General features: G+C 42.6%; 4 protein-coding genes across 4 annotated transcripts; 1 reads left to right on the top strand and 3 right to left on the bottom strand.

The window, feature by feature from the left end:
* Positions 1-9: 9 nt before the first annotated feature.
* On the bottom strand, positions 10-837 carry LOC112343935 (pentatricopeptide repeat-containing protein At1g53600, mitochondrial-like). Its single transcript, XM_024668046.1, has one exon. The coding sequence runs from the start codon at positions 835-837 to the stop codon at positions 10-12; it is 828 nt and encodes a 275-aa protein (XP_024523814.1).
* Positions 838-857: 20 nt separating this feature from the next.
* LOC112343934 (pentatricopeptide repeat-containing protein At2g35030, mitochondrial-like) lies at positions 858-1,634 on the bottom strand. Its single transcript, XM_024668045.1, has one exon. It carries the CDS (start codon positions 1,632-1,634, stop codon positions 858-860), a length of 777 nt encoding a protein of 258 aa, XP_024523813.1.
* Positions 1,635-1,733: 99 nt separating this feature from the next.
* On the top strand, positions 1,734-8,885 carry LOC9641136 (CO(2)-response secreted protease). Its single transcript, XM_024668044.1, has 12 exons — positions 1,734-1,888; positions 2,023-2,182; positions 2,454-2,641; positions 2,860-2,948; positions 3,001-3,153; positions 3,200-3,320; positions 3,369-3,861; positions 4,102-4,307; positions 4,371-4,485; positions 4,536-4,746; positions 4,808-5,337; positions 8,796-8,885. Exons 1-12 carry the CDS (start codon positions 1,734-1,736, stop codon positions 8,883-8,885), a joined length of 2,511 nt encoding a protein of 836 aa, XP_024523812.1.
* Positions 8,886-9,619: 734 nt separating this feature from the next.
* On the bottom strand, positions 9,620-10,657 carry LOC112343936 (pentatricopeptide repeat-containing protein At2g13600-like). Its single transcript, XM_024668047.1, has 2 exons — positions 10,376-10,657; positions 9,620-10,252 (listed from the first exon to the last, which is right to left on the bottom strand). Exons 1-2 carry the CDS (start codon positions 10,655-10,657, stop codon positions 9,620-9,622), a joined length of 915 nt encoding a protein of 304 aa, XP_024523815.1.
* Positions 10,658-10,765: the final 108 nt, after the last annotated feature.

Raw genomic sequence — 10,765 nt, 5'->3', positions numbered from 1 at the left:
AACCACTCATCAGTAAAAATTGTCGTATGGTGCTGAGTTTTTAGGATCCATCGCGATGGCATTGAAAGCAGCACCAACACTCCTATCCACTCCAGCAGAGTGGATCTTACAGGCACTCACGAAGCATCCCCAGTTGGAAACATCTGGAACAAATGGCATTGTGTTGATGAGATCCTCGGCATCATCCAAGAGCCCAGCTCCTGCAAGAACACCGATCAAGCAGCAGTAGTGATCTCGCTCAGGGCTTATATCGTAGTCAAAAACCATTGAAGCCAAGGTATCTCTAGCAGCAATTACCAGCCCAAGGTGGCAGCAAGCGATCAAAAGGCCCATGAAACTCAGCTCGTCTGGCTTGAACCCTTCCAGATTCAAGACTTCAAAGAGATGAATGGACTCAGCACAATGTAGATTCTGGGCAAACGACACGATAAGAACGTTCCAGGTCACTATGTTTGGCTGTAAACAGCGTCTAAACAATGCCCAAGCATCGTCTAAGTGTCCATTTTGCCCATACGCTCCGATCATGCAATTCCACGTGATAACGTTTGGAACTTCTACACTGTCAAAAAAGCACTTTGCTTCGTTTACATGCCCTCGTTGGGCATATGCAGTGATCATAACATTCCAAGGAACGCTGTCTCTCTGGGGCATCAGATCAAACACTCTTCTAGCTTTTGCAAGATTATCTTGATTGCAAAGTGTTTCTAGGAAAACTGTCCACGACACAAGGTTTCTTTGAGGCATTGAATCGAAGAGATTGTGTACTTGATCGATTTCACCGCACTGGGAGTTTGCTCGGAGCATTCCAGTCCACGCTATAACATCGTGCTGTGGCATTCTCTCATATGTGTCTCTTGCTAGATTAGTGCAGCCATGCTGCGCAAAAGAGTTGATAAGTGTTGCCCACGACACGCAATCTCTCTGCGCCATCCTCGCAAAGAACTTTTGTGCTCCATCAAGATCTCCGCACTGAGCGCAACGATCATAGAGTTCCATAGGACTGGATTGCTCAGTCTCTTTTGAGAATCATGGTCTCGTTCCATTCTGTCAAACAGCTTCTTTGCTTCAAGAAAATCTCCAGCTTGAGCATATGCCGAAATAATCACATTCCACGACACAGAGTCTCTCTCAGGCACGTTTTCGAATTGGTTTCTAGCCTGGATGATCATTCCAGATCTCGCCAACCCAGTGACAATAGCATTCATGCAAACAACGTCCCACTCTGGAATTCGATCGAAAACAAGCCTCGCTTCATGAATTTGCCCGATTTTGGCATTTGCCGAAAGAAGCGCATTCCAAGTCACTACATTCTTCCCGGGCATGGAATCGAAAACGCGCTTGGCCTCGTGGAGCTGCTGGTTGTGAATGTGGGCTTGGAGCAGGATTGTCCACGAAAAGGAGTTGGCGGTGAGAATGGAATCAAACACGCTGCGTGCATCGCCAGAGCTCCCGCATTTGCCATACATTTGGACGAGGAGATTCGCAATGTAGACGTTGTTCTTGTAATGGGTTCCTTCGATCAAAGCGTGGATCTTGCGAGCATCGCTCAGATCTTTCGCGTTACCACAGCACCTGACGAGACAAGCGTATGATTCCAAGTGATCATCCCGGCGAAAGATGTTCTTGGCAACCATGTAAAGCTTCCATCCAGGGTTTAAGCTATGCTATCAATGTCTCGGGGATCTCTGGCGCACCACCGCGCCAGGGCTTGCAGGATCCAGCCCTGATCGAGGATGACAGTGGATGGGATGGAATGTGGGCATCGCTGGGTGAACCAGAGGATTCAAGGGTCCAGTCTCCTCGATCGATGGCGATACATGGCAGCTTTCATGCAGCACACAGGAGGCGTTGGCTTCCACTGGGATTTCTCTCCACCATTTGCCATCGTGTAAGTTCTCGACCTTTTCTCTTTGCTGGATTTTCGTGGATCAATCACAAGATCCGCTTTCACTGCTAGAGAGACTCGGCTTCCACTCGCAAAGAAGCTTAATCCCTGCTCTTGTAAGCCATCGTCGAGGATAGCTCGTCGAATCCAGGCGGAGGATTTCCAGTCTTGCGGCCACCTCTACCGCCAGGGCCTCCGCCACCGCCTTCTGCTAGTAGTGTCGCTGGTAGTGGCGGTGGTGGTGGTGGTGGTGGTGGTGGTGGAACCGCAGCTGCTAATTCTTCTTATGGACAGTGGGTACATCCTAATCAAGCTGCTCATCAAAAAACGTTGCATTATAAGAAGGCTAGCGTTGCGGCCCCTTCACAGCAAAGGCGTCATAGAAGCTAGCTAGACACGAGAGAGAGAGCGAGTGATTTAACACTCCTTGTAAGTCTAGTCTTTGTTTTAATGCGGTAAAACAAAGCCCTAGCTGGGGTTTAGTGTTTTAAGTTGCCTGCATTTGGCGGGAATGATGCGTGCGAGGTTCTTTCTTTGGATTTTGGTGATATGATGCGTGATCCGATAGAAATGGACGAGACTTATTGATCGGCTGGCGGAGTGGCCTTTGCCCGTGGTTGGAGCTTCCGCCCGCGCTTTAGCCTTTAAAATGGAGCCGCATGGGGAGAAGATTTCCCTGGAGCGATGCTTGGGATGGAGCGAGTCTTTTTCTCGCTTGCTGCTCTTGCTGTTCTTGCTGCTGCCGCAACCAACGAGGTGATCTTTTCCTTTCTCCGGCTTGATAGATTTCTAAGAAGTTGGGTGTTTTTGGCAGCCTGTTAGCAAATACATTGTCTACTTGGGGCACACTGGGAGCTCTAAACCGGAGGCTGTGACATCGTCTCATCACCAAATTCTTGCCTCTGTCAAGGGGAGGTACGAAACAATCCTCTTGCAACAATTTTTCTTCTCTCCTCACTGTGTTTGATGTTTAGCAAGGAATCGTCGCTGGTTCACAGCTACAAGCACGGTTTCAATGGCTTCTCCGCCTTCTTGACTGAAGCCGAAGCCGACTCCATTGCAAGTATGCCTCTCTTTGAAGCTTTCGTCACGAGTTTTGACGTGTGGTTTATCAGAGCTTCCTGGCGTGGTTAAGGTTTTCCGTTCCAAAAAACTCAGTCTCCACACAACACGCTCCTGGGATTTTCTCGACAGCTTTTCTGGTGGTCCGCACATTCAAATCAACTCTAGCTCCGGATCGGATGTCATTGTGGGAGTCCTGGATACTGGTAATCATGGAAAAAGCTTACTTCCGAGTTAATTATCCACTTCCAGGTGTTTGGCCGGAGTCCAAGAGCTTCGACGACGCTGGGATGGGCCCGGTGCCAAAGAGATGGAAAGGAGTATGTGACAATTCCAAAATCACCAATCATTCACACACGATCCACTGCAACAAGTAAGATCACTCTTGGGTTCATCTCTCAAGCATTGTGATTTGTTTCAGGAAAATTGTAGGAGCTCGATCTTATGGACACTCGGACGTGCGGAGCCGTTATCAAAACGCTCGGGACCAACAAGGGCATGGAACTCACACGGCCTCCACCATCGCTGGAAGCCTGGTAAAAGACGCCACTTTTTTAACAACTCTTGGAAAAGGAGTTGCTCGAGGGGGCCATCCATCCGCAAGGCTTGCGATCTACAGGATTTGCACGCCAGTATGTGACGGTGACAACGTTCTCGCAGCATTCGACGACGCAATTCACGACGGTGTAGATATTGTCTCGTTATCGCTGGGTTTAGATGACGGGGATTCCATATCCATTGGTGCTTTCCATGCAATGCAGAAGGGAATTTTTGTATCATGTTCTGCTGGAAATGGAGGTCCAGGCCTCCAAACCATCGAGAACTCGGCTCCATGGATTTTGACAGTGGGAGCAAGCACTATCGACAGGAAGTTCTCGGTCGACATCAACCTTGGAAACTCTAAAACCATTCAGGTACTTGATTGTTTTTCGTGAATTTTTCCTTTCTCATGTATATATAACAGGGAATAGCAATGAATCCCAGGCGGGCTGATATATCAGCGCTTATTTTGGGTGGTGATGCTTCTTCTAGATCTGATCGAATAGGACAGGCCAGGTGATAAAACTAACACTGTTTCAGCTGAATGAAAGCTTATCACTAAAACATACTTGGCATTAAGCCTATGTGCAGGACGTTCTTTGGATGGGAAGAAGGTCAAGGGAAAGATTGTCTTGTGCAATTACAGTCCGGGCGTTGCATCATCCTGGGCCATCCAGCGACATCTTAAAGAACTTGGTGCCTCTGGAGTAATTTTGGCGATTGAAAATACGACAGAGGCAGTGTCCTTCCTTGATCTTGCTGGAGCTGCTGTCACTGGGAGCGCCTTGGACGAGATTAATGCCTACCTGAAGAACTCGAGGTACACAAGCTTTCATGCATTTTTGGTTTGAGACTTCTTGACGTCTTTTAAACTTTTCTCAAGGAATACTACAGCGACCATCTCTCCAGCACATACGATCATACAAACCACTCCAGCCCCAATCATTGCGGATTTCTCATCGAGGGGACCTGATATTACCAACGATGGCATTCTTAAGGTATCTGGAGGAGAGTCTTACTAATATAAACTGGGACTCTATCTTTACAGCCCGATCTCGTTGCTCCTGGTGTGGACATACTGGCTGCATGGAGTCCCGAGCAGCCCATCAACTTTTATGGCAAGCCAATGTACACCGACTTCAACATAATCTCTGGAACTTCCATGGCGTGTCCTCACGCCAGTGCTGCCGCGGCCTTTGTCAAATCCAGGCACCCGAGTTGGAGTCCAGCAGCCATCAAGTCGGCTCTCATGACAACAGGTACCAAAGAGAACAAAAACAACTAGTTTTCCCTCTTTGATCGTTTGTTTGGTGTTTGTAGCACGCTTCCTGGACAACACAAAGAGCCCAATCAAAGACCACAATGGGGAAGAAGCTTCACCATTTGTGATGGGAGCCGGACAGATTGATCCAGTCGCAGCTCTTAGTCCTGGCCTGGTCTACGACATATCTCCGGATGAGTACACGAAGTTTTTATGCACGATGAACTACACAAGGGATCAGCTGGAGCTCATGACTGGAAAGAACTTATCTTGTGCACCCCTGGACTCCTACTTGGAGTTGAACTATCCATCCATCGCGGTTCCCTTCGCTCAGTTTGGCGGGCCAAATTCCACCAAAGCGGTGGTGAACAGGAAAGTTACCAACGTTGGAGCTGGCAAGTCGGTCTACAACATTTCAGTAGAAGCTCCGGCGGGAGTGACTGTCGCGGTGTTTCCTCCACAGCTCAGGTTTAAATCCGTGTTCCAGGTTCTAAGTTTCCAGATCCAATTCACAGTTGATTCATCCAAGTTCCCACAAACGGTGCCATGGGGCTATGGAACACTGACATGGAAGAGTGAGAAGCACTCGGTCAGAAGTGTTTTTATTCTTGGCTTGAACTGAGTTGAAGAGATGGCAGTCGACATGATAAGAATGCTCCAGGTCACAAGATTTGGCGGCAAAACAGTGCGTCAAGCTTCAATCCCTTTCATTTCCAAGATGCCCTCTTTCGGCATAATAATGCAGTACCCAAACTTTCTACAAAACATTCGTTTAATTCCCCCTGGTCTCAAAGTGGATCTTATCGAGGTGTTGAATAAAAGAGCTTTCGATTGATCAAATTCACTGCACTGGGGTTTGCTCTGAGCATTTCTAGTCCACGGTACAACACTGTGCTTGAGAATTTCCTGTCAAATTGTAGCAACAAAACATACGATCCCAGCACTGTTCGATGGCTTGTGCTTGGGGTTGATCTGTAACTCAATGAGAGAGACGAGAACTCTATGCCAACGCCTGATCTTATATACTAAGTTAGTCCTCTTCATCCCCACCTTGGGCAAAGAATCCTTTGCTTCAATGGCTTTTCACTATGATGGAGCCGTCACTAATTTGCTACTTGATTCTTCCTTTGTCCGCTCGTTATGCTCTTGGATGCGGGCCAAACACCTAGAGGTTTGTGTAGATGAAACATAGAGATTTTAACATGGAAGTAAGCTTACTTAAGCGTGCCAATGTCCATAACTCGCCAGAGCTAGTGTTGAATAGTCTTTGGTACCAAGAGCCGACTTGATGGCTCCAACTCGGATGCCTGGATTTGAGCAGCACAGGTGTGAGGGAAGTTCCAGAGTAAATTGATGGCTTTCCATGATGCAGACCAGATCCGGATGTAAAAAATCCTCAAGTAAAAGTTTCTTATTTGGAGCTTGTATTATAGCTTGCTGTAGGAAAGTTACAAAAACTCTAGAACTTTCAAACCAAAAATGAATGAAAGCTTGTGTACCTTAAGCTATTCAGGTACAAGTAGATTTACATACAAGCAACTTGCTTGTTTATTTATTAATTTTTAATGATAATATAATCAATAATTACCTTATTTATATTTTAAACACTATTAATTAGGATAGTTACTTACATAAATTTAATTCTAATTTTATTACAACTTTCAATGGTAGAATGAAGTAGAATATACTAGGAAGTGTTTATAAATTATAAATATGTTTATAAGTAAAAGATTAATTTAAATAAATATTAACTGTTAAATGGTAAAATATCCCAGAATATCCAACCATATTCTAGGTTTATCCTACCACCCATATAAAAAAAATTAAATATTTTTCTAAAATATCATTCTAATCATTTTATTATTTTTCTTAAATATAAGTGATTTTTTTAGTATTAATACATATTATTTATTTAAATTTATTACAATTTACTACCTCTAGTATATCTCAATAGATTATGATACTCTGACCTAGTTTTTTTATTAGTTGCAATACTTTAACTTAGTGCACTAACCACTTTATGATTATCATCATTGTTTTAGAGGTTTTTAGTTGTTTAAACTGGTTGCATCAGCAATTCTTACCTATTTATTAAAAATTATAAAATTTATTTTACACAAAATATTTTTTATTTATTAAGTTCCTACTATTGATATTTTAAAGAGGTCATTTAACTTTCCAGCTTATATAGATTATATATATTAGGTTATTTTTTATTTTTGTAAAATATATAATAATAATACCTTAAAATTTTAATTAAATATTTTAAATTTATTAAAGAAATAAATTTAATAATTCATTAGAGTTATGAATTTTACATATACACTAATGACCTTGAGAATATGTGATTTATTGTAATTTTCAAGATTACTATATCTATCAGGTTCTAGAATAAAACTATGATGAAATTCATTTATATGGGCTTTTTAAGGTATTCAAATGCAAAATAAAATTGAGTTATGTGACCATCAAATATAGACATTATAAAGTTAGAGTATATTTTTCTTCCTTTTTAGTTAAAAGACTATATATTATATACTAAACAGTACTATTATATATATATATATATACATATATACATACATACATACATACATATATATATGGGCGAACTATATACTAGGGCTATTTGCCAAAGAAGTCCAACTATATCAGCTTTTCTGTATTAATTTATAAAGTTATAATTCAACATAGCAGAAATTCTACAAGAGGTACAGAAATTACTTATATACTAAACAGGATCAAAAGTTAATTCAATAGTTAAAGTGGTGTATGTGTAGGGAAACTAAAAGCTTTTTTGTCCTTATTAGTCTCTCACTTTTATCATAACTAATAAATACAAGAGAAATATACTTTCATTACTACCACAATCCTAAAAGTCCTTTTTCTTTAAAGTAAAGAAAAATCAATTTACAACTAAGTCAATCATATAACCAATGAAATAATTATGCTCTTCTTTTAATTTTGTATCAAATAGCTGTCAGCTAAATGCTCAATAATAAGTTTGCCTATGCTTTGAGAGCTTTGAGTATTTGTTAGGTAATCTAGTACGTTTGAATCCTAAAAAAAAATTCAATAATTAAAAAAAATGTGTTATGAAAGCACAGTCTAAAAATGACTTATAGCCTTAAATAACACAAGATGGTTATAAAGCTAAAGTTTCAATTTTCTTTCAAAAGTCTAACCAATTTGTTTGTAAAGGATTAGCTCTAAAGGCTATGTAGCTGTTGTTATTCACCAGGTGATGAGCAAAGAAATATCCTTCACATGGCCTTGCAACTCATGGATATGATGGTCTAGAGTATATGGTGGTGGTCATAGGACAATGGGACGGGCATGGTGGTCTCAAGGAAAAGGTCACAAGGTTGTGAACAAAGAAAGAGATTTTTTTCTGGTTCACAGTATAGGGGTTGTTCTCATCCTTCAAGTTGAAAACAGTCTCCTATAAAGATGTTCGTGCATACACATATCTAAGTGCCCAGAATAGTTGGGTCTTAACTCTTGCTTTAGCGTGCCACACAGCTAAAGATGGGTTTGTCATGCTTTCGTGGTAACTAAAAGTATGAACCTAATTTTTTCTTTATTATATACTTGAGGTGAAGAGGATCACGTCCTTGCTTGTAGTCCTTGCGACGTCTCTATGTGGTTTGCAAGTGCAAGGTCTACTTCTCCCTCACAAATTCATGGCAACCACTTCCTAACAAGGACCATGACCCCCAGCTTGTCAGGATTTCAGAGCTTGGAAAGATGTATATGATGCAGAAAAGATACAATGTAAGGCTCAATTTGTGCAAAGCCATTCCAATTCCAACAGTACTCCAGATGTTGGTTTGCTTCCACTGGTACAAGGGCAGGTTGTATAGGATTATAAAGATGACATAATCAAACTCTTGGTTTGGGACGAGGACCGGGATCAGAGTGGTAGAAGCTTGATTCACATTCAATGTACTGCCATGGTGTCCATCAGCCGAGTGGTGGCACGAGGCCCCGAGGGCTGGCCGAGCAGAGACTCCACTGGAGCGCTGAGTGAAGCGCTGGTGTGAGAAGGTGCTGGCAGAGGCGCTGAGAGGAGGCACTGAGCAAAGACAGATTTCTGTCGTGAATACGACAGAGTGCTTGGATGCAGAGGGAGAGTGATCTCAGATTGATGTCATTGAGATCGAGAGGGAGTGTTGAGTATATGCTCTCTATGACATGATCCTAGGTGGCAGTAGTGCCACTTCACTGATCCAGGTGTAGGCTAGAGACATGTCTCTTCATCATGTATATATATCTATGATATTATATACGATTATCCTTGGAGTCATCCACCATCGTAGCTTCCGCTCTTCTTCTCTTCACTTCATCTCCACAGGTGCATGCTACTTCTGCATGAATCAGCTGCACAACAAAGATGGTTTATGACTTGGAAGACAGCAGCTGGTACTACCACACTATCCACCACTATCGCTTCCTAACTGGTTTAGTGGGCGATACAATAATGTTGTTCTGGATCTTGCCTTCACTGTTGTGTGAACTAGCAATATCCATTTGCTGCAGACTTGAAATTCTACAATTCAAATACACAATTTCAAAATCATATAGAATCTATTTGGGCAATATAACACTTCATTTCTTCTCCATGTTGTGCTCTTGAATAGACCTTAAACCCTAAATATAATTAATTAATTATTAATGATTTAATTAACTATAAAAGAGCTCGTTTTAGAAGTGGTTTTGAAGTATTTGGAGCAGGTAAAGAATTCCTTGAAACAGAGCTCCAACACTACAGGAGCAGTAAAATATTCTGGTATAACAACTTTCGAGAGAGTTAGATTGAAAAAAGCTTCACAAAAAATTTAAATATACCAAAATGCTAGTTTAACCACTCATCAGTAAAAATTGTTGTATGGCGCTGAGTTTTTAGGATCCATCGCGATGGCATTGCAAGCAGCACCAACACTCCTATCCACTCCAACAGAGTGGATCTTACAGGCACTCACGAAGCATCCCCAGTTGGAAACATCTGGAAGAAATGGCATTGTGTTGATGAGATCCTCAGCATCATCCAAGAGCCCAGCTCCCGCAAGAACACCGATCAAGCAGCAGTAGTGATCTCGCTCAGGGCTTATATCGTAGTCAAAAACCATTGAAGCCAAGGTATCTCTAGCAGCAATTACCAGCCCAAGGTGGCAGCAAGCAATCAAAAGGCCCATGAAACTCAGCTCGTCTGGCTTGAATCCTTCCAGATTCAAGACGTCAAAGAGATGAATGGACTCAGCACAATGTAGATTCTGGGCAAACGACACGATAAGAACGTTCCAGGTCACTATGTTTGGCTGTAAACAGCGTTTAAACAATGCCCAAGCATCGTCTAAGTGTCCATTTTGCCCATACGCTCCGATCATGCAATTCCACGTGATAACGTTTGGAACTTCTACACTGTCAAAAAAGTACTTTGCTTCGTTTACATGCCCTCGTTGGGCATATGCAGTGATCATAACATTCCAAGGAACGCTGTCTCTCTGGGGCATCAGATCAAACACTCTTCTATCTTTTGCAAGATTATCTTGATTTCAAAGTGCTGCTAGGAAAAGTGTCCACGACACAAGGTTTCTTTGAGGCATTGAATCAAAGAAATTGTGTACTTGATCGATTTCACCGCACTGGGAGTTTGCTCGGAGCATTCCAGTCCACGCTATAACATCGTGCTGTGGCATTCTCTCATATGTGTCTCTTGCTAGATTAGTGCAGCCATGCTGCGCAAAAGAGTTGATAAGTGTTGCCCACGACACGCAATCTCTCTGCGCCATCCTCGCAAAGAACTTTCGTGCTCCATCAAGATCTCCGCACTGAGCATGCGCAACGATCATAGAGTTCCATGGGACTGGATTGCTCAGTCTTTTGTGAGAATCATGATCTCGTTCCATTCTATCAAACAGCTTCTTTGCTTCAAGAAATCTCCAGCTCCTTGGTGCGACCGACTACGGAACACCGGCGCTAATCTGTCGTCTGGCGCGCCTGGGACTACCAGTCTT

Source organism: Selaginella moellendorffii, unplaced genomic scaffold (assembly GCF_000143415.4).
Source record: "Selaginella moellendorffii unplaced genomic scaffold, v1.0 SELMOscaffold_334, whole genome shotgun sequence".
Classification (NCBI taxonomy): Eukaryota; Viridiplantae; Streptophyta; class Lycopodiopsida; order Selaginellales; family Selaginellaceae; genus Selaginella; species Selaginella moellendorffii.
This window is presented reverse-complemented; position numbering and strand designations above follow the sequence as displayed.

What these genes read in the sequence shown, in the direction of transcription:
- LOC112343935 (XM_024668046.1), bottom strand. Translation starts at nt 837, where the DNA reads ATGCCACAGCACGATGTTATAGCGTGGACTGGAATGCTCCGAGCAAAC.
- LOC9641136 (XM_024668044.1), top strand. Translation starts at nt 1,734, where the DNA reads ATGACAGTGGATGGGATGGAATGTGGGCATCGCTGGGTGAACCAGAGG. An exon ending in CGAAGCCGACTCCATTGCAA is followed by an intron (nt 2,949 to 3,000) that starts GTATGCCTCTCT and finishes GTGGTTTATCAG; the next exon opens with AGCTTCCTGGCGTGGTTAAG. An exon ending in GCCTACCTGAAGAACTCGAG is followed by an intron (nt 4,308 to 4,370) that starts GTACACAAGCTT and finishes ACTTTTCTCAAG; the next exon opens with GAATACTACAGCGACCATCT.
- LOC112343936 (XM_024668047.1), bottom strand. Translation starts at nt 10,657, where the DNA reads ATGGAACGAGATCATGATTCTCACAAAAGACTGAGCAATCCAGTCCCA. An exon ending in AGTGCGGTGAAATCGATCAA is followed by an intron (nt 10,253 to 10,375) that starts GTACACAATTTC and finishes CTGATGCCCCAG; the next exon opens with AGAGACAGCGTTCCTTGGAA.
- LOC112343934 (XM_024668045.1), bottom strand. Translation starts at nt 1,634, where the DNA reads ATGGTTGCCAAGAACATCTTTCGCCGGGATGATCACTTGGAATCATAC.